Source organism: Scyliorhinus canicula, chromosome 7, assembly GCF_902713615.1.
Source record: "Scyliorhinus canicula chromosome 7, sScyCan1.1, whole genome shotgun sequence".
Lineage (NCBI taxonomy): Eukaryota > Metazoa > Chordata > Chondrichthyes > Carcharhiniformes > Scyliorhinidae > Scyliorhinus > Scyliorhinus canicula.
The window spans coordinates 97,733,143-97,746,730 of record NC_052152.1 but is presented as its reverse complement, the minus strand read 5'-3'; the positions used below and the strand labels follow the sequence as shown (position 1 = coordinate 97,746,730).

General features: G+C 44.5%; 1 protein-coding gene across 2 annotated transcripts in view; it reads right to left on the bottom strand.

The window, feature by feature from the left end:
* Window positions 1-10,574, bottom strand: part of LOC119969211 (gamma-taxilin-like) — a 102,577-nt gene extending 92,003 nt beyond the window's left edge. The window contains exon 1 of one of the 2 annotated variants that reach the window (XM_038802512.1): window positions 10,447-10,574. In XM_038802512.1, coding sequence (XP_038658440.1) covers window positions 10,447-10,512 — 66 coding nt within the window. In that variant the 5' untranslated portion in view covers window positions 10,513-10,574. The remainder of the gene's footprint in view (window positions 1-10,446) is intronic. The other variant, XM_038802514.1, reaches the window with a different exon arrangement.
* Window positions 10,575-13,588: the final 3,014 nt, after the last annotated feature.

Genomic DNA, 13,588 nt, shown 5'->3' with positions numbered 1-13,588 from the left:
CATGCCACCACAGCTGGCGGTTTAATACCTCCAGAAGCACAACTCAAATCAGAGCAAGAGTTGGTGGCACACCGTGGCTCAAAGGGGATCTGAGCGTGCACAACTGTCAACCCAAAAGAGTCAGCAGCTTCCTCCGCTGCACCATCAGAATTGCATCCTCGTACTACACAGCTTGATTTTCACACACACTATAGATTGGCTGCTTCACAGCATAACCCAAGGTGACTCAGTCTGCGCTTTCACCAAATGTTTTCAATAAACCCCAGTTAAGCCCTTCTTAATAAAAGCAAAGAGACTGTGATGCTATCGTACAGTGACAGGTGAATCCGATGGGTTGAACTCTGCTACTCATTAGACTGAGCTAGGAGGAGGATGCAGAGATGAGGCTTCAGTGTGATTTGGATAAAGTGTGTGGAAAAATGCATAGCAGATAAGCTACTCATTAGACTTGCATTTCTCCACAGACTTTGTGGGATTTTGCCATGGAACCGACTATAAATTAGTCATAATGATGCGGTGCCCCCTGGAGGACCTATGACCTGTGTGAACACGGAAGGTAACTCCTTAACCAATCAGATAGGAGAATCCTTGCTGGGGCACAGTCAGAACCTTAGAAAGTGAAAGTTTGAATAGTTAATTCAATGCCAATTCACTATTTAATAACTGTAGGCCCAGTCATCCTCACCGTTCTTAATAAAGCAAAATCCAGCACATCTTTCTCACAGGCAAGTTGTTCAAGCATTACCTGTGAGCAGTGTGTTTGCCAGAGTAGACTATCTTGTATAATATTTGCATTTGTTAAATTGCAACATGTCTCAAGAGACTTCATAGGAGTTCACAGCAAAATCAGGTCAAAAGAGCTATAGGGACGGGTGACACAATGCTTTGTCAACAGGGTAGGTATTAAGGTGGAAAAGATGGCAAGGTTTATTCTATTCCACAAGTATAAATTGTCAAAAAAGTCATTATTTTCTGCAGCAATTATATATTATTTCAAACAGTGTCGTTTGTTGTCCATTGGTGCATTTCAAGTCTTTTGTGAAGCAGTTTTCACCTCTGTCCATAACATTTTGGCCACTACCCCAGAAATCTCACTGGCAGAGATTAAAATTAAATATTACAAGCAGTAAAAGCCCTAACACACTTCGTTGAGAGGCGACAAATTTCAATTTCTGGTCTACAGCAGCATCAATCCTTCCAGAGCTTCCAATTTTAAACATTATTTACAGCTGTCAAAGAATTACTGAGGTAGAATGCTAAACTAACCTCATGGGAAATGATTGAAAGGTAATGCTATTCAGGTACTGACTGGTACTGATTAGGGAGTGACCGGGCTGTTTAAGGAGTCGGATGAACTAACCCTAAATTTCAATCCACACCCCCTAAACAAATTATTCAGACCCAAGACTGAGTAACTGGATATATTCTGTTTTGGGCACTTCCATCAGAACTGTGAAAATATAATACAGCTCGCCCCAAAACAGATCTTTAATTGTTCACTGCACAGCCACAAAGTTGCTGAGCTAACTCCCATGTTATTTCCAAAAGGCATTTGATAGGGAACTGCAAAAAAATTAATAATAATATGCAAGATGATGGCTCATGGAGTTAGGCGAACATAGAACCCCTACAGTGCAGTAGGAGGCCATTCGGCCCATCAAGTCTGCACCAACATAATAGCATGGATTGAGAATTGGATAATGGACAAGGAATAGAGTGTGGGGATGATGGAGGCATTTTCAAGATGGCAGGCTGTGACTACGGAAGTGCTGCAAGGATCAGGGCTGGGGCCTCAGCTAATTATTTACAATCTATATTAATGACTTTGATGAGGAGACAGTCATGTATCCACGTTTGCTGACATTACAAAACTGGGTGGGAATGAGAGGACAGAAAGAAGCTGCAAACAGATACAGCAGGATGAGTGAGTGGGCAAGAAGGTGGCAGGTGGAGAAACGCAGGGTAATTCGTAACAAAAACTCAAAAGCAGAATATTTTTTAGATGAGTGATATTTTATATGTTGATATTCAGAGAGACTGGAGTATCTGATACAGCAAGCAATTTAGAAAGCAAATGTCACACTGGTCTTTACTACAACGTGACTGTGATTGGGGTACAATAACAAGGAAGCCTTGCTACAAATGTATGAAGCATTGGTGAGACCACACATGGAACACTGAGACATTCTGGTTTGCATATCTAAGGAAGGATATTGTAATTGAGGAGATACAGCAAAGATTCACTGGATTGGTTCCTGGAATGAAAATGAAATGAAAATCGCTTATTGTCATGGTAGGCTTCAAATGAAGTTACTGTGAAAAGCCCCTAGTCGCCACATTCCGGCACCTGTTCAGGGAGGCTGTTATGGGAATCGAACCGTGCTGCTGGCCTGCTTTCAAAGCCAGCGATTTAGCCCTGTGCGAAACAGCCCCCGAATGAGAGGATTGTCCAATGATGAGGTGCTGAGTAAATTGGATCTACTTCACTGGAGGTTAGAAGAATGAGAACTGACAGGTACAAGATTCTGAAGGGGCTTTAAAGGGTAGTTACTGAGGTGGTTTTTCTCCTGGCTGGGAAATCGAGAACACGGGGAACTAACTGCTTCAGGATAAATGGTTGATCATTCATTCTTTGTTCTTCATTCAACGTGTTGTGAACCTTTGGATACCAATTCCCTGTACAACTGAAGTATAACATTCTGTATAACTGAAGTATAACGGCCGGATTCTCAGTCGGCATGATCCTCCATTTTGCTGGCAGCGCACTCACGGCCGCAGATTTCCTGACAGCGTGGGGGTGCCCCCAGCTGCCGGGACGGAGAATCCCGCTGCCGGGACGGAGAATCCCGCTGCTGGCAGGGGCACACCGCACCAGAAAACAAGTGTGGCAGGATGGAAGATCCCGCCCAACAATCTTACTTTTTAATGCAATTCCTCTTGTAATAAAGGACAGCATCCCATTAGCCATCTTAATCACATGCTGAACCTACATACTAGCTTGTGACTTATGCACGGGAACACCCAGATCCTTCTGAACCTCGGATTTCAGCAGCCGTTCTCCATTTAAGTAATACTCTGCTTTTTTATTCTTCCTGCCAAAATTAAAAACTTCACATTTTCCCACATTGTACTGCACCTGCCAGATTTTTGCCCGCTCACTCAACTGATCCATACCCATCTGTAAACTCCTTATGTTCTCATAATACCCAGGGTATTCATCTGGGGACTTGGGTTCAAATCCCACGACAGATGGTGAAATTTGAATTCAATTTTTAAAAATCCGAATTAAAGTATAATGATGAAATATCGTCAATTGCCGTAAAAAACCTCTCGGGTTCACTAATATCTTTAAGGGAAGGAACCTGGTCTGTCCTACGTATGACTCCAATGTGATTGACTCCACCCTCAGCTCAAGGGCAATTAGGATGGGCAATAAATGTTGACCCATGTTTCTAATGTTAATGCAAATATCTATACTTTAGACTACCATGTTCCATGCAGTTTGGCAATACTGACTCTATGATTCTAAATGTACTACGGACTCAGCATGTTGTAATTACACTTGCCTCGTACAGACTGATGGCATACAAGTGTTTGTGCAATGCACCACTTGCAAGGTCTGTTATCTAAATGAATCTGGACACGACTGGGAGTAAAAACTTCTTAATTTCCTCTTCAAAATAGTAAAGCACAACTGTTTCAGGATAACTGATGACAGCCTAACTCATTTCATATAAAATATACACACAGTGGGTGCAGAATCTGTTTATTCATGGTTGTCTGTTGGATTGCAGCCTGTTTTCATATCACTTAACAGGGAGAGGTGCTTTTAACAGAGTTAACACAAGCTGTCACATAAAATAATGAGCTGGTTCTGCAGAAACACGAAGCAATACTGGATTAGATATGAATCTGCAAATCTTCTCTTTAAAAATAGAATACGGGTGAGGAAATTAAGATAGTAATACCATTAATTAAACATAATCAGATTTGTTATTTACATATACCTACTCCCAATTACAGTTCATTTCCAGCTGTTTTTGACTGTTAAACATTGCTTAACATTAAAGGCTACACAGAATAGGTTAAGAAAAGGCTAAAATTCAGTGAACTAAAAGCATTTGAGATTTCAACAGATGCAATTGGAATGAATGTTACCCTCCCTCACCACACGCCTCCGCTCCAAAAGAATGAATTACCCGAGAATAAATTCAGAGTTTGGAGGGTAATCACTCTTGGGGTTTACGTCACAAGCACTGCTTCACAAAATTATACACTCCAGCACGCTGTGAGCCCAGTATCTGCTGTACACAATATTGCTCATGCCTGGCATGCAGAACATTTAACCCTTCATAAACTAAGGAATTTCACTATCATGCACCATAATTATCAGGGATGACATCCAAGGTGTGCAATGGATGAATCCATAAAAGCGTAGGTAAAAGTAGTTGTTATCCATGCAGATAGACCAGAATTCACAATAAGTATACATGGTTGCTGCGCAAGGTCCTGGTCAGATCCACATCTGGAGTATAAAGTGCAGTTTTCTTTGCCTAATCACAGGATTAACAGCAAAACAAAACAGTGACAAGCAACAAAAATTATTCCGGAATTTACAAGAAATTCCATTTATAAAGCACCATAAAAGCACTTTAGAGTTTAATCGAACAAACGCAGACACCGAGGCATTGGCAGTATTAGGGATGATGTCTAAAACCTTGGTCTTAGCTAGGTTTTAAGGAGAAACTTAAAAGGAACGAGTGATGGTGAGACCTGGAGGGAATTCCAGATCTACAGGCCAGGACAGTGGAAAGCACAGCTGTCCATGGTGGGATGAAGAGAATGAGCGATGTACAGAAGGCCAAAGTAGGAGGAGTGGCAAGTTTTCAGAGTGGTGCCTGGCTGAAGAAAGTTACACAGATAGAGAAGAGCCGAGGTCATGGAGAAATTTGAACACAAGGATGGGAATTTTAAATTCAGGGCATTGGTGGCTGAGGAACCAACATAGGTCAGTGAGCACAGGGGTGATGGTGAGTGGGTTTCGACCGGGGTTATGACAGAAACAGCAGAATGTTGACGGAACTCAACTTTGTGGAGGGTGGGAGACAGGTCAGGGGAGCATTGGAATAGCAGAACCGGATTGACGGCAGCATGGATGGTGGTTTCAGTGGCAGGCAAGCTAAGGCAGAGGCAACGTCACAGCGGTGGAAGGTGATTTTTGCAATAGGGAGGATAGGACACTGGAATCTCAGATCAGGATCAAACAAGCCCCTGAGGTTGCTCTGTGTTTCAAGTCTGAGCTGGTGTCCGGGAGGAGAATGGAACCTGCAAGAAGAGAGTAATTTTTTATGGTGGGAAAGGCAAAGACAATGGTTTTAGTTTTTCCAACATTCAAACCAGAGACTGACAGGACAGAGGCAGTAGGGATGGGAGAGAAAAGAGGTCAGCATAGGCCAGGGGTGGGCAAACTTTTCCGTGCAAGGGCCGCATTCAGAAATTCACAATTCACAAAGGGCCGCATAGTACATTAAGTAAAATAATTACTTCACCCGGTTATGATTGTGGGCGCCTCATATAGAACATAGAACAGTACAGCACAGAACAGGCCCTTCGGCCCTCGACGTTGTGCCAAGCAATGATCACCCTACTCAAGTCAACGTATCCACCCTATACCAGTAAGTAACCCAACAGCCCCCCCACCCATTAACCTTTAAAAAAAAATTTAACAAAAAAAAAAAAAATTTTTTTTTAAAAAAAAATTTTTTTTTTTTTTTAATGACTTGGTGGGCCGCAGAAATACCTTTGGCGGGCCGCATGCGGCCCGCGGGCCGTAGTTTGCCCACCCCTGGCATAGGCAGTGGTGAGATAGGGCTGAGAATTGTCAACATGCACGTGGAAACCAACAGTTTCTCTAAATTGTGCCACTGAGGGGCAGCACCTTGAAGAGAAATTGGAGGGGGGGGGGGGGGGGGGGCACGCTAACAGTGTGGATAAAGGTAAATTAATTAAGCCAAGCTTATTTTCTTTGGTTTGAGGTGACGTTATTGAAACCTTCAAATAATTAGACTTTTTGAAAATATGATTCAAGGAAACTATCCACTCTAGCCCTTCAGTACAAAATGGAATGCCAGTATTAATTGCGTGCTCAAATCCTGAATTGGAGCTTTTCAATCCACAACGTTCTACATAACGAGCACAATACCAATTGAACCAAGTTGTCAATTCAAGTTATGTCCTTAAATGATCAACTATTTACACATGAGCTTGTAGAAATCTAATTCTCTTCATATCCCAATCACATAAAACAGAATCATGCCTTTGCTTGGAAATACTGGGGTTAGTCACAATTTCATCGCAGAATATGATCAGAGAATTGCAACTCATTTGAATTTTTAAACGTATGCCACTGAAGCAAACTACAGTATAATAAAAATAGCAACCACATACATTAGCATAATTCTGAGATTCAGTGTAGTCATTGCTGTTCCATATTGTCTTAACAATATGCATACAATTATACCTATAAATATGCTGGAAAATCTTACAACACTCTTCCGAGAATCGCATAATCCTTCAGGAATTGCACCACAAGTCAGAACACCCATTCACGTCACTCATGTTGCTATTTTTTTGGAATTGTTATCCAGTTACATGACGAGAAATGTCAACTGTTAGAGCAACAGCATGAAAAGCTGCCCGTCTACTTTCTCATTTTATGATTCAGAGACATTACATTAGGATGGCTCAGTTGTACTAATGCCAGCTACACATCTCACCCAAAATTATTTTATACACAAGTCTCAACCAATTATCGTTCATAAATGATGTGACGAGATGCCAACTTGATTATTCGGCAGGTGTGCGAGAATATGAACTTGTCAAACAGCCACATAAGGAGGGCAATATTCAAGCAAAGAACACTGACCCTGGACCACTGATTTCCATGTTTAGCACACTTGTGCACCTCTTGGAGGATCAACAGTTAAGATGCGCACACTTACTCCTCCTCCTGTTCAAACCTGCCTGGATTAAAGAGCACAGATCAATTAAAAGGACACGGTCAAAGTGCCTGGTGTTTATTTGCCCATGCAACACTATCACATACCTCAACCTCCACGATACAAAAGCTCGGAGGCATAGGATGACTTCAGGTTTCTTTATTGCTTCGATATTTCTTGGTCAGACTCTGAGCTTTGCTGAGACAAGTCTCATAACTGCCAACTGGAGGCTTAACTCACACAGGATCAAGAGGAGACTAGCCCAATCTACAAAAAGCAGCAAGCAATCAGTAATTTAGGTAAAAAAACAGATGTGAAATATATTATAGTATGCAACTGCAGTTTTGTCCTTTGCTTTCTAGTGCATTTAGAATGGTCAGTGGGTAAATAGATTTTGTCGCATGTACTGTGGGTCCATGCGGTCCACAAAACCCCTCCCACCCCTCTCCATCTAATACCATCGCCATATCCTTCTCCCTCATATCCATCTAGCTTTACCGTAAATGTATCTATGCTAATCGCTGTGATATCAAAATTTTGCGGGATTACCATTGACCAGAAACTGAACTCGACTAGACATAAATAATGTGGCGACAAGAGCAGGCCAGAGGCTAGGAATCCTGTGGCGAGTAACTCATTTCCTGAATCCCAAAAGCCTGTCCATGAATGCAGCTCCAAGAACATAAGAATCTTGACGCCATCCAAGACAAAGCAGGCCACTTGATTGTTCCCCCTTCCACAAATATTCACTCCCTCCACCATCGAGCCACAGTGGCAGCCGTATGTCCTATCTACAAGATGCATTGCAGAAATTCACCAAGGCTCCTGTGACAGCACCTTCAGAAGGGTATGGACAGCAGATACATGGGAACACCACCATCTGGAAGTTCCCCTCCAAGTCACTAACCATCCTCCTGACCCGGAAATATATCGCCGTTCCTTCCTTCCTTTGCTGGGTCAAAATCCTGAACTCCCTCCCTAACAGCACCGTGTGTATCTACACCATTTGGACTGCAATAGTTCAAGGTGGCAGCTTGCCACCACTGCTCAAGGGCAATGAAGGATGGGCAATAAATGGTGGCCTAACCAGTGACGCCCACATCCCTTGAATGAATGAAAAAAAGTACCATAACTATCCTTGTTTGTCTTGCTTGACAGAGGAACTGCTTCCACACAATCATATCCACTGACCCCTGCTGGAAGTGTGCGCGCGCAGAAGTCAGATGAAACACAAAAGCAAAAATTTGTTCTGACAAAGGGTGAACACCAAGCATCAGTTCACATGTTCCCTCCACAGGTGCTGAATGACCTAGGACGTTTGTAAAAGTGCTTGCTCATGTTGAGATGAGAAACTGATGGGATGCCGACAGACTGACATTTTTAAGATTCACCACACACACAGTTTACTTTTGCATGGTTGTTCCAGGGCCACTGCTCCCTTTGGAAGTTCTCTCCCGTATTAATCACAACATTGGAGGGGGAAATTTAGACATTCTCTCTTCAATATGCTTTCATATGAAAACAAGATGTTGCACAGCATATAAACAAATATATGCAGAATTAAGATACTTAACATATTGATTGAAAGATAATTTTTCACTGTTCTTCAATAACTGTCATCAACAGGCAATATTTGCAACTGATATAATCAGATTGCAAGACTCAAGACTTTTAAAAGCTGCTGATAGAAAACTACAACAACAAACTTTCCTGTCTACACATTCTAGGAGTCCCAAGATCTGCTGTGTCCCATCAGCGTGTTGATGCAACTCCCAGATCCCTATCCTATCCTATATCTCCACAGTATACGCATGCCCGAAGTCACTAACTTAAAAGCATCAGGCTTCACTGCTTCAAAATCAACAGGGGAAAGGATTTCATAGAATATTTATCAGGTAAACCACCAGAGTCTAGTTACAGGGGTGACAGTCTGCATCAGATCACAGCACCAATGTCAGTAACATTGCACAAAGCACGTTGTGCCCCAATATCTGTACACAGCTTTCATTTTGGAACCAGAATAGGTTCTCCACGTGCATTTCGCTTGCTGCAACTGTAACTAATTTGTAACTACGTTTAATTATCAGGTATGTTAACACCCAAACTCTGCTCAAGATTGTATTTAAAGGATAACGAAAGAGAAGGAATGTAAAAACCGCATGTGGCAAAAACTCAAGACATTCATTCGCACGTCTTTACTGCAACCAAGGCCACTATTATGCCAGCACCAAATTTAAACACGCGTGCTTATTTATCTTCAGCATAAATGCGCATTTTTCCTCTTCCTCCACACGGCAAAAAAAAAACGTGTTTTGCGAACTTGCAGCATCGCTGTTCCCCCCCACCCACCCCTCCATGTGCTCGTCCGCGCTGCCACTGCAGCACCAGCCGCCGGGGGACTGTCAGATCCGGGCCACGTTCTAACCACAAGCACCAGCCGCCCGGGCAACGTTCCATCTGGGGACGTTCCCCGGGACGCTCAGTCCCGAGGCCCGGGCGACGTTCCATCTGCAGCAACTTCCTCTCCACGTTAAAAAAAAACACATTGAAATAAAGCGGTAATGCCCAAGCGTTGTACTAGTCGGCTCAAGAACAAAAAGACGCCACTGACCGAGACATATTCTGAATGCAGAAAAAGCTCCCGACCGCACAAGCGACAATCATTGCTCGTGCACGGGTTTGGAGAGAGGATGGCTGCATCTACTTCTGGATAGCATTCACTACGCAATACAAGTGAAGGAGACTCTTAGGCCCCAGCACTGAGCTCGTGCATCCTGCGCTGGCCCCCCGCGGGCGGGGGGAGGGGGTGGCAATGCTGCTGAACATCTCAATAGAGGGCAGTTATGGAGGAAGGTGAGTGACTGAAATGCACTGTAAACCGGGGGGTCTGCACTGTTCATAGAAAGCTGCGGACACCTGCTCCCAGAGGACAGCCTCTCCATACACCGCTGTCTCCCTGTGCCCACTCCTCCCCGCTCCATTTAAATCCCGCCTTCTACTAAATGTCGGGCCTCAGTCACAAGGCGCCACTTTCCTTTTCGTTTTTAGAAAAATAATAGGCATAATTGAAAATAAAGCTTGGCTGAAAGTTCCAATTTGCCCTCTTCTTCCCCCCCCCCCCCGGAAGGGACCCGGTGGGCTGGGTTTTGGTGTTTTATTTCTGTTTAAATAGGGTTATCATCACCGCTTTGTGGCATTTCTCTCCCTCCCCTGGGTTTTTTTTACTTTTTTTTCCCAGCTCCATGTGAAGCCGGCGCTCATTTCCCGGGTTCTGTGTCCTTCTCTCCCTCCTCACACACACACAACCCCCAGCTTTCCCCCTCTCCTTCCATCTCTCGCCTCTCTCTCTCTCTCTCCCAACAAACCCTCCCCCAGCAACAGGACCCCCGCCGCTGCCTCCCCTCTCTCACACACAGCCCCGCTTCACCCCCTCACTCCGGCTCCTCACCTTTACCTCTCTGTCCTCAGCTGTTAAATCCAGTCTGCTCGCCTCCTGTGCAATCCGGGTCGCCATGATGTGACGGAAGTGAATTTGGCAGAGGCAGGAGGGAGGGAGAGAGAACAGCCCAGAGAGAGAGGAGGGGGGAGGAGAGGGAAGAGCTGACTGCCCAGAACAGCGACGTACAAAACACGCACAGCCCCCTCTCCACTGCCATACAGGAAACTATTGGCCTTGTTTGCATATTTCCTGTCAAACAAACACACCAAAGCCTCAAGAGGGGAATTGGTAGCTGTCGAACAGTTCCTTTGCTTGAATATCTTGACATTAGAATCCCTTTCTGTAACCCAAGAGCATCAGACCTTAAGTGCACTATGGCAGGTAAAGGTACTTGTTGCTTCTTACAACCCCTTATTTCATCATAGCCAACATTACAATTGAACAGATTTGAATTTGTATTGATTTAATTTGATGAGCACCATTCAAAGCTGAAAATTGGGATTAGAATAAATAGGTGCTTGATGGCAGGCACAGACATGATGGGCCAAAGGGCCTATCTCTGTGTTGTAAATCCTTACGAGTCATTATATGTATTTTTTTATAAACTTAGAGTACCCAATTCCTTTTTCCAATTAAGGGGCAATTTAGTGTGGCCAGTTCACCTCCGCTGCACATCTTCTTTGGGTGGTGGGGGTAAGACCCGTGCAGATACGAGGAGAATGTGCAAACTCCCACGGACAGTGACCCGGGGCCGGGATTGAACCCGGGTTCTGGGTGCCATGAGGAAGTAGTGCTAACCACTGCACCACCATGCTGCCTTAAGCGTCATTATGGAACAGATGTAGGCCACATACATTTTTCTGGTATGTGTGGCACGATAGCACAGTGGTTAGCACTGTTGTTGCACAGCACCAGGGACCCAGGTTTGATTCCTGCTTGGGTCATTTTGCGGAGTCTGCACATTCCTCCAGATGCTCTGGTTTCTTCTCACAAGTCCCGAAAGATGTGCTTGTTAGGTGAATTGGACATTCAAAATTCTCCCTCTGTGTACCTGAACAGGTGCCAGTGTGGCAACTAGAGGATTTTCACAGTAACTTCATTGCAGTGTGATGCACGATCAATAACTCTTGAAGCGAGATTGGAGTACAATTGAAGGCTTTATTGGACTAGATGTTTCCCCCAGCGCGCAGGTACAGAATGCAGCAGCTAGGGAGACACTCCAGACTCTTTTACTCCGCCTTACTGGGCGGAACCAGCAGGCAGGCTTCACCAATGATCTTGCTGTCTCAGGTACCTCCCATACCAATGGTCTTATAGCCTCAACCTGGGTACCGTTATACCCCTAATACCGACTTCCACACAGTGTTAATTTAAGTCTACTTGTGACACTAATAAAGATTATTATTATTCAGGATATATGATCATGGCTGATCTCTACCTAAACTTCATTTACTGGTCTTTGCTTCCTATCGCTTGATATCTCTACTAAATCTATTAGTCTCAGTCTTCCATAGTGGTGATTAATCAAGCGCAGATGAAAAATACTGAGGGGACAGTGAGAGTCATGTTGGTGAGAAATGAAAGATGATAAAGGGGATGGATATTGTCTCAGTGGGAGTAATCAAGAAAACTGTTCTTGTCCTACATGATTTGAACTTCTTGACTGTCATTGCAGCTGCGGTTGCCAGGTAAGTGGTAAGTGTTACATCGCAGTCTTGACTTGAGCGCTGTGATTAATGTAGTCTTTGAAGAGTCAGGTCAGCAATTTGTCTGGGAGGATCCTACTCCCTACCTGCGACAGTGTTGATATGGCTGGATCAGTTAAGCTTCTAGTTGGTGGTGATGCACCACAGCCCCCCCACCCCCTCCAGGATGATGATGGATGACTCAGCGAAGGTCGAGCTGTTAAAGTTCAGGGAAGCTGATTAAACGTTTCTATGTTAGAAATAGTCATTATGTTCCTTGTCAGCCCAAGACTGGATGCTCTCCAGGTCCTGCGATGAGCAGGAAGAGTTGTGAACGGGGATAATGATTATGGGGTCACCAGTAACACGTTGCCTTTTTTATCCATAATTTTAGATTGAAAATTTATCAATAGTGAAATTTAAAAAAAAATGTAGAGTGCCCAATTCTTTCTTTTCAATTAAGGGGCGATTTAGCATGGCCAATCCACCTCTCCTGCACATCTTTGGGTTGTGGAGGAAGTGAGACCCACGCAGACACGGGGAGAATGTGCAAACTCCACACGAACAGTGACCCAGAGTCGGGATTCAAACTCGGGTCCACGGTACCGTGAGGCAGCAGTGCTAACTACTGTGCCACCGTAACACCCTTCAATAATGAAATATAAAAGTATCTTTAGTAGATCAGAATGAATTCTTTTTAATGTAAAGATTGAAACACTTTCAGAGGGAGCATACTCCAAAATCTTTAAAATTTGTTGGCCAGGGACTTCCGGTGGCGGCCATGAGCAGAGCACAGTCACACAAAAGATGGCTCTTGTCTAAGAACATCGACTAAGGCCTTTTAACCCCAACAAATGGTATCAAGCACTCCTAATTCCCCAGACTAACTCCCCATCAACTACACTACCAAGCAGGATGCGAAAGGATCAGCTGCCCAGCCGAAAAGCCAGTAAAGATGAGGGGAGGGACACCTCAGCCTTGAAGAAAGGAGCCGCACGTGGAGGCACAGAACCGGTGAGGGTTGGTCCTGCAGAGCTCCCAGCGCAGACCTAGATGTGATGGACAAATTGACGGTCTTCATCACGTCCAAGCACCAGAGACATAGGGAGGAGATAAGGAAAGACCACCTGACAGCCGTCGGCCCATGAGGAAGGCAATGGACAATATGGAGTGGAAACTAGAGGCCCAAGTAATGACGACACAGGACCTCGAAAAGCCACCACGGACCAAGGAGTCTGGATTGCGGCATTCGAGGCCAAGGTCCTGGTCAAGACCCAGAAGGGGTTGAAGGATAAAGTCAACGACAAAGAAAACCGATCGCGTTGGCAAAACCTGAGAATTATGGGGCTGCCGGAAGGAACGGAGGAGAGAAACCCCACAGACTACACAGCAGCGATGCTCGGGAAGCTGGTCGGTGAGGAGAGCTTTGCTAAGATCGCACCCCAGGTTGCTTCAGCAGCGGCCCA